Source organism: Nannobrachium achirus (assembly GCF_963921795.1).
Source record: "Nannobrachium achirus genome assembly, chromosome: 19".
NCBI lineage: Eukaryota > Metazoa > Chordata > Actinopteri > Myctophiformes > Myctophidae > Nannobrachium > Nannobrachium achirus.
Window position 1 is genome coordinate 23202207 of NC_137826.1, and position 16171 is coordinate 23218377.

The 16171-nt window shown below is 41.2% G+C and overlaps 1 protein-coding gene across 1 annotated transcript; it reads right to left on the reverse strand.

The window, feature by feature from the left end:
- Positions 1-809: 809 nt before the first annotated feature.
- LOC308304708 (cytoplasmic tRNA 2-thiolation protein 2-like) lies at positions 810-1817 on the reverse strand (the record flags this gene model as incomplete). Its single annotated transcript, XM_080749334.1, has 1 exon — positions 810-1817. One exon carries the CDS (start codon positions 1815-1817, stop codon positions 810-812), a length of 1008 nt encoding a protein of 335 aa, XP_080605460.1.
- Between the last annotated feature and the right edge of the window lie 14354 nt (positions 1818-16171).

The window sequence follows — 16171 nt, forward strand, 5'->3', positions numbered from 1 at the left end:
AATGAAATATACATAATGTGACAAAGATTGGATAATTTGCTCTTTATGTAGAACAGCAAATGGCATAGCTTGGGAAGTTACAGCCTGCAACACCCTTGCCCAGCTAGGGATTATTTCCAGTGTGGTAACTGTATGATCCTCTCACAAGCGGACAACTTTGGTTTCCCACAACACAGGTTCATATCCCAGACTGCAACCAGAGAAAAGAAAAGATGGGTGTCAAAATGCCCTCATCTACCGCTTCCCATCTTTCCAGCGACTTCAATGACTTTGACCCCAGTGGTTGGGGGCATGCATGCAAGTGGCCAAATATGTCCTTTCAGACACAACAAGCCCATTCCCAAGATGCACCACAATCTTTCATGGGCAGATGTGACTTATGGGGGCTACTTTAAATAGTAATAAAGAAATCGCTGGCTTATTGTGTCTAAAAAGACATATTTAGCCACTTGCATGCAGCCACTGAAATCAGTCATCAAAATCGCCAAAACCATACAAAGCAGTAAATGAAAACATCCCAACACATCCCCCCCTTTCTCCAATCACAATCCAAAACATGAACCCCTGTTGCAAAAAAAAAACAAAGTTGTCCTTTAAAGAAAAAAAGATTTGAGTATATTTCAGGTAGCAATTTACATGTTGTCAATGCAATCTGAAGGAAGAGGGTGCGATTTGGTTCTAGACTACAGGAGAGGCCATGATTTCTCAGTGTTGAATGTTCAGCTGTCAACATAAAGCCAAAGGACTTATCCTCGTACTAGTCGTCATCATCTTCATCCAATAGGAATTCACTGATCTCCTGTCTCATCTCAGACCTGTTCTTCCTCTTTTGCCTTGTCTGGCATCTTAGTGTCCAGGCTGGGTATGAAGAAGAAGGGAACCTTAAACATGTAGTTGTAGAAGGAGATTTCTTTAGCTGAATAGTCCCTCATCGGCCTCACAGTTACTGTGTCACTGTACCTGTGGTCTGAGAAACCCGTATCCATTCCCAACTGTGCTCCTCTGCCCAATGCTATACTAGCAAGCAATTTGACAGCCTGTCTGGTACAGTTGTCTCCTAACATCAGTTTGGTGTAGCCTTCACTCCGAGCTGTATGGACCAGTAGATGTCGTCTGAGTGTGTGCAGAAGGTCTTCTTTGGCTGTCAGTGTCTTCACGGAGGAGAACAGTGTCTGCAGGGCCAGGGTACTGGACTCATCAGGTCTGCCCTCCTGGATGCTGAGTCGAGACAGGTCAGTGTGTTCCTCTGGGCTGACATGCTTCCTATGACTGTTGCTAATGAAGTGGTCTACTGCAGCTTTGTAGCGGTCTGCTGGTTGGTCTGGGGCCCTGGAACCTGGCTCCAGAACCGACCTGGGAAGATTAAACACCTGTTCCAGAGGTACAATGTGGTAAGTGAAGCCAGTGGCTCTGAAAACAGCCTGCAGCTCAGCTACCGTCCTCTCTCTCTCCTCTGCAGACAGCCCAAGAGCGCCACCCTCATCAATGAAGACAATCCCAGGTATGAATCTCAACTTCTTGTGAGCATTTAGACTCAAACCCTCTTGAACCTGATAGAGCATGGAACAGGAAGAAGGTCCTCCAGACACAGCCAGGAGCGCCTTCTCTCCAGGGGAAATGACCCTGTTCTTGCCAAGCATGGCCCTGAACTTATGCGTGTAGTACTCCTTGAAACAGCTCCTGCAGAAGGCATCTCCTGCCCTGATGACCAGAGCTGCTGTGTTTTCTTTGCATTTGACGCATATCTTCTTGGCAGAGACGCCCGGAACCTCTCTTACTTCCAGCTGACCATGGTATTCTTCATCCACATCACACATTCTGCAACCTTTAACCTTTTCAGTTTGATGCAATAATAATGATATTAATAATGTGTGTTTACTGCTGACAAAGCGTGGATGCACGTCCTTTTTGGATGACGTAACACACGTGTCATCAATGTAGAGATGGGACGTTCGTGAACCTATATATACATATATACATCGGCTATTTGGGAATAGGCGATCTACAAGCTCACAACTTGTCACATCGTAATGCAGTGTGGGCTTGTGGATCTGCTATTTTCAAACAAATATCGAGGAAAAATAAAATACATAAAAAGAGAGCTTGTTTGGGGGGTCCTGGTGATATGAAAAGGTTTGAGAACCACTGCAAGGGCTTTGTTTGGCTGTTAAGGAGAAAACGCTATCCATGGTGCTGAAATGTGTGCTTGGTTGTCACAGAACAAACTGGTCAGGGCAGTGTTGCAGTTATACAGTCTACTCTGCATTATCTTATTTCATCAGTGTTGCGCTCTTTTTGTGTATTTGTGATGCATGTTTTATGCATTGTTGTTGCCATTATTATTGTTGTTGTTGTCGTAGTCATTTGATTATGTTTGTATTACTTTATTGGCTCTTTAAAGGACAACTCCGCCCTAAATCACTTCTAGGCTCATGTTCCTACTTATATTGATCCAAAAAGACTGTCCATGGGGTCTATTAGGCAGTCATGCCCCTGTTGTCCAGTTTCCCCAGCAGAACCCAGCAGCTCTCACAGCATAGAGTGGAGCCTATAAGCCTATCGCTTTTACACTATTTGTTGTGTTCAAAAGTTATTTTCTTTTTCATGAATGTGTTACTAGTTGTCATTACAAACACATCCATGCCTTGGTTGTCCCACACAAGCCACCACAATCTCATAAATAATGTTTTGGGGTGAGCATTCGGCACATGTGCCAATCAAAGTGACTGCACTGGCCAATCACAGGGCATCTTTTACGGGACTTCGCAAAACACATAAAAGCATAACATCTGTTTAACAGAGTGTGATGGCTTGTGTGGGACAGCGATGACATGGATGTGTTTGTAATGACAACTAGTAACAAATTCATGAAAAATAAAAACACATTTGAACACAACAAATAGTGTAAAAGCGATAGGCTTATAGGCTCCACTCTATGCTATGACAGCTGCTGGGTTCTGCTGGGGAAACTGGACAACAGGTGCATTTCTGCCTAATAGACCCCATGGACAGTATTTTTGGATCAATATAAGTAGGAAAATGTGCCTAGAAGTGATTTAGGGAGGAGTTGTCCTTTAAGTCAGAGCTGCCCCCTGTGGTAGAGACAAAGCTTGGTAGTTCCATTAGGCTGAGGCCAAATAGGTCATTAGAGCTACAGTATTTCTATTTGAAATGTGTTTTTTTCTCCCAGTGTCTTGAACTGTTTTAGCACAGCGACTCATTCATCATCTTTAAAAAAGTATTGGCAAACATGACAAAAGATGCAGGGTCCTTGGACACAAGGCTATGTTACGTATCCTTATAAGTGTGAAACATGACACTATTTTTCTGATAATTTCACCTAATGAGAGCACACATACTGTAGAGAGAGAAAATAAAGACTGAGCCTTGTTTGAGTCTATATAATATCTGATACCAATATATAGATTTTCTTTTTGTCGTGTTTTTTCGAGAAACTGCAAGTAAAAATGTTCTTATTTACTGTATATCGTCATTGTCGGTTGGAAACCTTGTATGTCCAAAACCATTAGTTTTTTATCATTTTAAAAATGTAAATATTTTTCACTACTTTTGTGCGACGGCCTTGTCTGATGAAGCAGGGCTTTACTTCGCGAAAAAACATACAAATTTGAAACTTGGAGATACAAGGTTTTTGCCCGACAGTGACGATATGCTTTGTCCGTTTGTCCGATGCTTTCTCACACTGCCGTCCGCCATGCCTTGCTATGCAACAATTGCAAGATTCAAGGTCAGCTTTTGTCATTCAAGTAACATGCTGGTGACCAGCTGCACCTCGATCTTTATCGATCCATTTAATCATCTCTTGTAGATGGGTCGGGTAATTATACCTAAGTATACCTTAAGTCTCACTCTCTCACTCTCTCTGCATCACTTAACCATATCAAATCTAGGTTTTTACACCTATTAAATCTTTTTTGATGCAGATATAAGGGACAGTAGAAAATAGGAAAAAAAATCATTCTCAATAGAATTCATGTCACAATGCACTCTTCTATTACTCCTCTATACATACCTAGTCTGGGATCACTTCACTTTTCGGGTTTGTAACCAGTCTGGAGCGGAAACCACAAAACGTCATGTTTTGTAGTACTCAAGGACTACAATTTCGCCGGAACTATCCACCGGAAACAGTTTTAACCCAAAATAATTCCCCTGCGCTCAAGGACATACTTTTAGGGCCTACCTAATAAACTCCTCGATGCGGAGTAGTTTTGCTTTTGAAAAATTAGTTTGGTACATGCATGTTTTAGTCCAACTTTTAGCGACCGGCAAGACCACACTAGGCTACTCGAGCATTTTAATAGGGATTGGGGAAACAAACGGTGGGAACCAAATCAAAGCGACGCCGCTTCTTCTAGTGGTTTCCGCGCTTTAGGCGGAAACCAAACGGTCTGTTGTGAACGAACACCAGGCTCTCTCCCGGGAGAAAGCCTGGTAGGCGAGGTTAATACATACCAGTCTCAAGGTGCAGGGGCAAGATCCTAGAATGGATCGGGCACATTTTGGATAATGGAGCAGGAGCACAAACATACTTTTCACATCAGCACAACAGTTTTATATCATAATAAATGTTCTAAGTTTTGGTTTATGAAATATGTCCTGTGACCGTTTGCTCTGATATAAACTATAAAGTGTGTCTTTAACCATATAGATGTATCCTCAACATGTATTGACTACACTACAACCATGCTATTTCTAGATTTCTTCTTTCAGAATGAATGAGCGTGGGGTATGTTTTTTTAGACTGTATGCTGGAGTGCCAGGTGTGCCAGTAGATACACACACAATTACTGTAATTGTGTTGATTGGCTGCATAGTATCAGCCTCGTCTTTCTGTTCTTGTCTTTTGCAGTGGGACTGGGGCTACACCACATCGCTGTACCAAAGGAATATCAAGGGTTCAATTTGTTTATGGTCACATGACATACACATACAATTCTGTTTGTTGCAACACCATCTGTACTGTACTAGAGCCTTGCAGTCGTGTTTTGAGCACTTTCCGTACCAGGCAGTAATGAGTTGCAAAGCATCCTGGAAAAAGAGCCATAGAGCTGTACAGTCGGAAGAAAAGATCCCATTCATTTTCTTCATAGAGAATTGTATTAATATCTCTGTTGTTAACAATCCAATGTGCATTAGACTTTAATGTAGCAACTAGGAGGACCCACAAGTGTCCTTGTTGCCATATGCTCCTGTAGAAGCTGCACGTCTGTATGCAATCAATGCAATCAATGCAATAATGTTTAATTAAGGATGTCATGAAGAAATACTTCACTACCCGCAATCCTAATTTGTAGCAGCGACGTCTCAGATTGCCATTGGTGGAGCTCGCGTCATCATGCAAATGTTACCGCACCACTATGAATGTCATGTGAGTTTGTACTATCCCAGATGGGGCGGCATAGCTCAGGGGTAGAGAAACCGTTATTAGAGCACGAAGGGTTCCCAGTTCGAATCCGGGCTCCCCCTGAGTTAATGTCGAAGGGTCCTTGGGCAAGACTCTGAACCCCTAATTGCTCCCGGTGAGGTTGGTGCCTTGCATGGTTTCCTCCGCCACCAGTGTATGAATGTGTGTGTGAATGGGTGAATGTAATGCACAATCTCTGTAAAGCGCTTTGGATAAAAGCGCTATATAAATGCACCATTTACCATTTACCAGATCCCACAGCCCAGAGACACTGTCGAAAATAATCATCGAATATCACAATCATAATCAACTAAAATATGTTACAACAAGTACATAACAATAATAAAGATATCAATTAAAGCGTTTTGGCTGGAATTGGAAAGACAATGGCTCATTCGTAATATATAGCCTATTTACACAGTCTTCTACCATCGCCCATTTTTGCATCTATCAATTATTTTTATGAACCGCATCAATTGTTTTATCAGGAAGCTGGTTGGCTTAAATCCAAAAATCTTAATCCAAGGACTTTCTGAAACATCTCTGGGGAAATTCATGGGATTTCTACCTCTGATGACACCAGCGCCAGTGAAAATCATGATTTGACCAGCGAGCAAAGATGGAATGCGTGAACCCAAGAACTTGTTGCTGCCGAGCTGCTCCCCCTCTCTCCACTGCGGTCTTACTGATTGAGGGCATGTGCTCCCTGCAGCCATATGTAGTCCATGATCATCCTTAGTTTTGCTGGTGATTCTCCTGTAAGAGCTAAGAGTTTGAATGGGCTCAAGAGCCCTGAATGGCACGATAGCATTTTAGATTTTCACATTCATTTAAAGACATGAATGCCTCTTTATACTACAGCTGCTGTAAGTACATATCACCTTCTCTCTCATGTTGACGACATTTAGTTTTTATCCCAGAATAGGGAAGGGGAAAGTCATGCAACACAGGTCTACGGGAATCTATCCAGGGAGGGCCATATTGTGATGTGGTCAACGCAGTATGTGGTGAACTTCTCTTCTCTCCTCTCCTCTTCCCTGAAATGCATTGAAGTTCTCTCATGTATAATGACAATATGAATTGTGGTATTTCTTGCTTCAATGGCTTCAGGCTTTTATTGTACCCACACAACACCCGTAGCTTTGATATGATCAGTAGGATGTACCATAGCTTTTCATATATGAAACAATGAATATGGAAATGAAAAATACAGTAGCAGGTCATAAACCCTCACAGAAGTAAACAAAGATTTCAAATGACTAAGTTATTTCATGAACCGTATTTGCAAAGTGGAGATTTTACTAATACAAATTAAGAGAAAGTATTCATACAATCAAATATTTAATTATAGAGTGAGTGAGTGAGCAAACAAGAAAGAGAGGGAGAGAATAAAGAGAGACATTACACACGCACACACATGTGCAAATGTATTGTGAATGTGGAACATTCAGCCTGCAGCTACAGCTAACAGGAAGAAAGCCAGAACATCTAGAAGGACTGCTGTATGGATGAAATTATTTGCATAAGCTTCCTTTCATCTGGAAAGCTTGGCTGGGGAGAAGTTTGTGTATTTACTAGTTTCCTGTGCCAAAGACCTCATTTTGTTCAAATACAATGGTTCCTGAAACAGAAATATGTACTGTATCCGCAATTGCCAGCGTTTCAACATCTCTCCCTTGGATCAAATTACACAATAAAATCCTCAGCATACATTTATTCTTTTGTAGCACTCCGAGTGTACCAGTGTAACCACATTTAGTTACATATTAATGTTAAATGAACTCAGGATTTTAATATGTGGGAGCATCAACATGATGTGCTTGCGAGAGAAAGGTCTGAGCCATAGAGAATTACCTTGACAACCCTGCTAACAATAGTCATTAGCAACATAATGCAAATAGTCAGGTTTCCAATGACTCATGCTCGCATTCAGAGGGTTTTTAATGTAGCAAATAATGTTTCCCATATCGTCTTTGTCGGGTGAAAACCTTGTATGTCCAAAACCGTTCGTTTTGCATTTATCATTTTAAAAATGATTTAAACTAGTGAAAACAGCCGATCTAGGCGTTGTGTGCTTGTAGATCTGCTGTTTTCACTACTCTTGTGCGATGGCCTTGTATGATGAAGCAGGGCTTTACTTTGGGAAAGAACGTACAAATTTGAAACTTGGAGATACGAGGTTTCTGCCCGACAAGGACGATATACTTGTAATGAACACATGGGATGCCATGACGCCAAGCTCATTAAAAAACATGCAACACTGATAACGGTTTCTCCCCAGAAGGACATGGACAGCATGAGCTGAAGAACACATTCATCCTACTTTTATTCCATTCACAAACAACAACATTTCACAATCAGTAATTCAATTAAGTGACCAATTACCACCTCCGACAGTAGGAGAGCGATCAGGATCACAACAGAAGATTCTGAATCACAACAATTAAGCAGGGGTGTCGCACCAAATTCTGGGCCCTGGGTACAAGGATGTTTCTGTGTCAGTGGTGCTCAAACCTTTTCACGTGAAGGACCCCCCCAAAATGATATATATATTTGGCCACAGACCCCCATCTCAAAATATTTAGTTACAGGGACCCCCTAGAAGCAAGATTTGAGTTACAAATATTAGCTTAAAAATACATATATTCAAAGATTTGCTCACATTTTCATGACTTTAAAAAAAAAAGCAGATCTACAAGCTCGCAGCGTGGCACTCGGTGCCGCGCTGTGAGCTTGTAGATCTGCTATTTTTCAATAGCTAAAGTATAAAATAATTAAGGCCCCTCCACCTTGGGCCGTGGTAACTCAGTCCCACTCCCCCCCCTCCCCTTGTGACACCCCTGACAACAAGCATAAACTCAAACAACTGCAGCAAGTAAAACAACAAAGATAGTCTTCCAGCAAACTCTTTCAAAAGCATATTGTACAGCACTACATGTCTATATAAAATGAAGCACTGTCTCAGACACACTCCCATTACAGTGTCTAATGAGCAGCAGACTGGAGGGTATACTAACAAGGGTGTAATAAAACAAGGGTGAAATAAAATGAATAAATAATGCTACTTGTATAAAGATAGGGTAAATAGATATATGCTAGAAATATGTGTAAGAATAATGGTAATTGTATACAATCATAACACAAGTTATTTTGCCTATAGGGTATGCGTGCAAGCAAGCATGCGTGCGTGCAAGCGAGCAAGCACCATTCCTTTTGTATTATTATTATTTTTTAAATATAAAAAAAAGAAGATAACCCATCTACCACCGTTGTGGATCTGCTATTTTTCACCACTTTTGAGTGACACACTATGATGAAATAGTACATTAATTTACCCAAAGCATAAATAAATAAAGAGATGAAATGTGGAGATATATAGTTTCAGTGATGATAATACAACAAGGTGCAAGGGCAATATGTGCAAAGCACAAAAAGAAAGAGGATAAACACACTGTATATGAGCATAACGGGTGTGTGTTTACTAGGGGTGTAACGATACATTTTAATAGCGATTCGACACATATCACGATACATGGTTGACAATACGATACATGGACGATATTTCTTAATTCATGGTGATACGATACCATTCGATTCAATGATTTAAAATCGATATACTGTAGTAACTATTTAGCAAAGAAATTAAATATGTGTGAAAGGTGTGGATAGTGCAGGTTTTTAAGGGAAACATGAATAATATGGATATAAATAAGTAAACACAGTGATTATCTGCCACATACATAGGACATTGTATATCGACAAACCTGCACCTTGACATGAACCCAGAGATTACACACATTTATCGATAGACCAGTGTAGCTATGGAAAGGAAAGGTAATTAAACCCCTCCTTTTTATTTTTCCTTCTTAAAAATGCTAAATACAATGCACAAGTAGATAGTATCGATACAATCGATTCTTTGCACTGCCGATTCGATACGATACAACATAAAACGATACAATTTTAGCTGTTTTCATTTCGATATACTTTGATTTTTAAAGTTAAAAACAATATTTTGATGCAGTTACTATATTGTTACACCCCTGTTTACAGATTGAAAGCCGTTAACCTGGCGGTGTTGTTTTGTTTTGTCTTGTCATTGTTTAGGGCTCTGATGCCTCAGGGGGAAAAACTATAAACTCTTGCTGAGTGTCTCTGCGGTGACCTTGTGACACTGCCGGCGCTGGCCTGTACGGCGTGTCTGGCATCGGCACAAATGTCACCGGAGTGCTGTTTATTCAAACTGCTGGGAAAACAAGTCTGTCATGAGATCTAAAATGAAGAGCATGTAATGAAAAGCAAATGGGTAATATTTCAAACACGCACGCACGCACGCACGCACGCACGCACACACACACACACACACACACACACACACACACACACACACACACAAACACACACACATTTATCAATTTATTCATGTCCAAATAAAGGAGAGCATACAAGGACACAAATATTAAAGGTGCGGTTTGGTTAGGTTACATTCACAAAATCATGGCACTGTACGTCTTCATGACAGAATAACTTCACTGTCGGGCAGAAACATTGTATCACCAGTTTTCGTAAAGCAAAGCCCTGCTTCATCATACAAGACTGTCGCACAAAACTTGTTAAAATAGCAGTGCTTGTACAGTAGATCGTCTATTTTCACTATTTTAAATCGTTTTTAAAATATCAAAAAAGGGAAGATTTTGGACATACAAGGTTTCTACCCGACAATGACGTAATAAGTATTCTATGGGTATAAGTAACAACATCTCTGCCATATTGTGGCGGCTGCCAATCATAGCAGAGGCGGCACGATTCTTTGCCAACCTTTTTTCCTCCTTTTTGGGCATTCTGAATTCCCAAGTTGTTGGAAACCCTCTAACAACCAGGCTGTGCGGTATCTCCTAGGCTGTCAAATATCAAAACAAATGGTCTGAACCTATATCCCATAGTTCTGAGATGGTATGCCGTAGGAGTAGTTGGTATTTAATGATCTTGGTCATAAAGGCTTCCTCTAGGCTGGGGTTGAAGGCAGACTCCTCCCCGGACTCTTCATCAACCACAACAACATCTGGTGTATTAGCTGTCAAAGATGTAAAGATGTCTTTAGGGTTGTCACAGAAATGAAACATGGGTGGAATAATGTTTTTACATTCTCACTGTAGATGCATGATTTTTGTCCTTTGCTATGATTTCCACCATTCTGTCATGACATGCTATATAATAATAATAATAATACATTTTATTTGTAATGCACTTTACATTTTCACAAATCTCAAAGTGCTACAGGGTTTAAAAACATTGGCACAACAACAACAAAACCTAACCTAAATTCTAACCACTGGTGTTCCGGAAGGTCATTATTTACATGTTACCCCATGGCTGTGTCATCAGCAGACATGGAATGTCTTTCCAATGTTATGCTGATGACACCCAGCTGTAGATTAAAACTGCCCCCAGGCCCTCTGCAGCCATCTCATCGTGTCTCACCTCCTTGAGGAGATGAAGGCATATGAGCAACAACTTCCTTCCTTCTGTTAAACAGTAACAAAACTGAAGCGCGCCTTCTTGGCACACCACACCAGGTTCAGTCTCATCCCACCTTTGATGGTCAGGTCATCCCCTTCTCTTCCCCAGTCACAAACTTGGGTGCAAGTTCGATCCTCACCTGACTTTCAATAACCATAATAAAGCATCTGTGCAAAACCACCTTCTATCATCTCACCTTCTAACCCTGTCAGATGCAGAGAAGCCATGTCCATGCCTTTATCTCCTCTAGACTGGACTACCGCAGGGATTCCTGGCAAGAGTATTCAGAAGCTGCACTACAGTACATCCAGAACAACGCAGCCAGGATCCTAATGAGAGTCCGTAAGCATTAGAACACATAACAGTCCGTGAACACATAACACGCATCCTATATTCTCATTGCACTGGCTCCCCGTTTCAGCCAGGATCGACTGCAAGGTCCTGCTAATTACTCATAACTGAATAAACGGACATGCCCTCCCTACTGTACCTGCAAAACCTAATTAAGTCTACTCCACAAACTTCCACCCGTACCCTCAGATCTGCGAACAGCTTTATCCGCGAGTTCCCCAGTCAAGCTACGCACCATGGGGGACCGGGCCTTCTGCTCAGCAGCAATATCCTTTTGCGCTTGACATTTTTAAACGCGGCTTTTAACCTTCTAAGATTGATTATATGTTTTAACGAGGTAGTACTCTGAGATTCCCTGACAATGAAAAGTGCAATACAGATAAAATGTATTATTATAATTACTATTATTATTATTAAAAAGTCAAGTAAAAAATAGGTAAAATCAGGGCATAGGTAATGAACGTGTGTGTGTGTGTGTGTGTGTGTGTGTGTGTGTGTGTGTGTGTGTGTGTGTGTGTGTGTGTGTGTGTGTGTGTGTGTGTGTGTGTGTGTGTGTGTGTGTGTGTGTGTGTGTGTGTGTGTGTGTGTGTATGTGTGTGTGTGTGTGTGTGTGTGTGTGTGTAATATGAAAATAACTATTTCATCTCACTCCTTGTCACCGTAATGGTAGCCTACATAGCAAAATTCTGTAATTCTGGCAATTCTGGCCTCATCAGCACATGATCTGCTTTGCTTACATACTATCGTACTGGAGGTGTTGCATACAATATAGGTGTCAGATTTCTCAAACCATCAATGACTTCATTCACTCAACTACAGCAATGTTACCGGTTGCCATGGTGAAATGCTGACACTTCATGTCACCTTCATATCACCTGCAGTGCATCGGATGAGTGTCCAATTAATGCCTAATTTATGCTCTGTCACACCCCACCCATGTGACGTGGTGATGCACTATTTTCTGTGCGCAAGTATAAATCATGAATAAGAGAGGCCGAATGTACCGTAATATGGATGTGTTGTATTGTTCCCACAGCATGCTCTGAATATTTGAATATGTCATGCACTCTCTGCAAAGTCAGGTTTTAAAAGAAATCCTTGCTGCTGCATAGAGAGTGTATTGGTATTGTTTTCACTTTGTGAGACTGTGTTTGTGGGCGAATGTTGTCAATGTGATAGTGTCACAGCTGCAAGATGCAGTCACAGGATTTTGCAAGTCTGTATTTGAGATCATAATGACTTCAAAGATGGGTGTGGTCCGAGCAAGGGCACCAGAAGTAGATCGGCTATAGGAAGTAGGGAAGGCAAGCATTACTGTAGCTAGTATTGGAGTGCGTGTGGTGTGTCGACACAAATGGGAGTGTTGACACAAGGTGCTATAGCTGAGTGGCCTCTCAGCGCCGTCCAAGATGCATACTGCCAGGGTGGGAACCATTTATAATCAGTTATTATCAATATTGCACATTTAGAATGAAAGTACAATTTAGGCATTTAGTAAATGCCAAAAAAAAATATATAACATACAGTAGCCTATAGCTTACTGCATATTGAGCAATCAAATACAACTTGTTTGTCCAATTCTCAGATCAATATACTTCTTTTCCATTCATTAGCTACTAGCCAAAGTTCTGACACATTTTGGCACTAATCATGTTCATACTCCACTTGTTGGTGGTGTACTGAACGCTAACTTATACAATTTATGGATTGTGTAGTTGTGTAGTTATTATTTATGTTGTCCGTAAAGGTTGTGGTATTAAAAGCTTGTGTATTTATATGTGACGAGTCAGTAGACTGAGTATCTGTGTGCACGCTGGTTGTGGGGGCTGAACTGGCCAAGATGCCAGGGCTGAATTTTAGTCCCAGTCCGTCCTGCCTGCGTTGGTCCTCAACATGGCGGGTGTAGGACTACAATTGCAGCCCAATAGAATAGAAAAAAAGTCATTTTGGGGTTGAACTACTCCTTTAAGCCTATATGTCAGCGTTGGATCCTATATATACACTGTAAATGGTGGAAGTTTATTTTGTAAAAAAACAGAACTGACCATAATTAAAGTCTGGAATTTACCAATGAAAACATGATAAGGTTGACCAGTCTCAGCTTGCTGTCAATCCTACTCTGTGTCGGCACGCCCCTTTGTTGAAAGGGCGTGTGCCATGTTCGTCGGCAGCTTCCCATTACTCAGGGAAGGGTCCATTGACCCTCTCAGTTTACACCCCTGGTCATTGCACCATACACATTGATTTTGCGTCGCAGCTGGTGTGAACCCCTGTTTGTTTCGAAGCCTCTTTTCAACATTAGACAGCCAAAGAGAAAGCAGCTCATGGAGCCCATAGACTGTAGCAAAATACAGTAATCATTTAGACTGGGATTTTCTCTGCTACAGTATATTTAAATAAATGTGCTAGAACAACTTCATTTTTTACTGAAATAAAGCCGATAGTGGCTTATTCTCTTTCTGATGCCAAACATGTTTTGGCCAAGTAACAAGTTAGATTGAACGAGACAAAATACAAGGCATTTCCTTTCAAGGCATTTATAAAGCATTTTAGTCTGCCACTGTCATTTTATCTTTAGTTTGGTTCAAATGGGGTTATTAGTTTCACAAGGTCTGGGCACTTGACCATACTGTAGCTTCAAAGCTGCTTCTGAAACAACAAAACAAGACAAAAAAAAGGCCAGCTAGTTTGCAACAAATGAGGGTTGTAAAACCATTCACCATAATAAACTGAACTTTACATTTTGTGGTAAAGTTCCTGTATATTGTCTCTATAGACTGCAGTGTGCAACATTTCTAAAAGGATCAATAAGTCATCAATCATGAAATGTAGTAGAGGGAAATCATATTGATGCAATAGGTAATTGCATAAACTCTTTTTTTATTGATTTATTTTTTCTTTCTCATTCTATAGTGTCACACAAAAATAGCAAGCTCAATATCGCAACATGACGGGTTGTGAGCTTCTAGATCTGCATTTTTGGGGACTAAATAATAATAACTTAAACGGTTTTGGACATACTACAAGGTTTCTATTCCTAACAGCAACGATACATCCCTTAGAACATGTTTTAAAGTCCCACCTCTTGAGTTGCTCTACATGAATTGTCTGTCATCCATGTGTTTTTATGCCTCCACGCTGGCAAAAGGTATGGCTGGAGCCTGGAGGCATTATGTTTTCCAGTTGTCTCTCTGTCCCTAGTCTCCCTACAGACTCAGTTTGTTCAATTTTCAGGAATGCTTTGAGGGAATTGGCTCAAATGTCCACTTGGACTCAATTAAGGAACAAATTACTTTTGGTGGTCAAAGGTCACTCTGACCTCATGTCCATCCCATTCTCATGAAGGCAATTTTCCAGGGACACCCTGGAGGGAAATCCATTGCAAATGTCCAATTGTACACAAGGATGAAGTTATTCAAAATTTTAGTTCAAGATCAAGGTCACTGTGACGTTCTCTCTAGGTTGTCCTCCTTAGATGAGCCCACCATCGTTTCCAGTCATCCTGGTTCCCCATACATCTGGCAAGCTCGTTGGTGCTTTGCGCTCCTTCATCTTTCTTGAGTATACTTCCACGAATGTTAATGTGGGACGGCCTTGTGACCGATGCCTGTGTGTTGGTTTCCACAGCACCAATTGGCTGGCAGCTCTGGATGTCTTTGGCAATATCCTGCAATTCTCATTCTCCAGGCTGCTATCTTCTCGCTCACCCTTGGTATTCCCTATACAGATTTTTGGTGGTTACAGTTTGTTCACTTCATGCAACATTCTGATACTGTGATACTTGTGTTGCATTGACTAGCATTGACTGTTATGTGCACTTTTTTGTTTGGCACTGTTTAAGTTGTGCTTTGAGTATAGCTTTTTTGTGTGTGTGTGACGTGTGTGTCACTTATGAGCGTTGAATGTTTCGTGGTCACTTTATGTATATTCTTCTTTTTTGCAATAGCTTTTCGACACTTTATGTTTATATTCTTATTTTTTGTGCTTGCTCTTTGGACTGTACACTACAGTACTCTTTTTCTTTTTCTTACTTCTTTGTAACCTGTAACCTTAAACTGCTGTGCTGCCTCTGGGCAACTGAATTTCCCCCATGGGATAATAAAGGTATCTATCTATCTATTCTGGTGCACCCGTATAGCATCTGTTCGACGGTTCATTCTTTCGACACGGGCGAATGTTAACCTGGTGAAATGCTAACTGCGGGTCAGTAGCTAACCTGCCGACATGGGTGAATGTTAAACTCTCTATGCCTAAACCTAACCCAAACCCTAACCCTAACCTCAGTAACCGTGACGCGGGTGAGTAGCTATAACCTGCCGACGCTCATAGTCTAAAGAACGACTCGTCGAAAGAGCGAGATTTCCCCGTCTACTGTAGATACTTCTGCAGGGTGGTTCCAGGGTCCAGCATTCACTGTAGTACGTAGGAGAACACTCTAGGTTGGAGATTGGAGTTATATTACACTGGCCATGCCGTTCACGTTAAGACCTTGCTCAGTTGAGTTGAGCAATGAGGTGAAGTCATGGATCACAGAGGTGTATTTTCACATCCTCGATTATTCTCTTTAGGGCCAACATCTGGGCTTCGGTACATCTCCCCTCTCAAAAGCCATTTTGGTTCTCCCACAGGTGAGGGTCGATGGCCTGCCGCATACGCGGTTCATCCGGTCGTACAAAACATGTTTGATAACTTACATTTCACAAAAAAATACACTATAACACCTTTTTTTAATCCAAAGTATTCCCTATATTACGTACAGTATATTAGTCTCTGGACAGACGTGGATGTGACCTGCAACTGTTTGTCGGAGGCATACGAACACAATGTGGTATTTCTAGTTATTTACAGCACTATATCCTGAGAGAGTAGGCT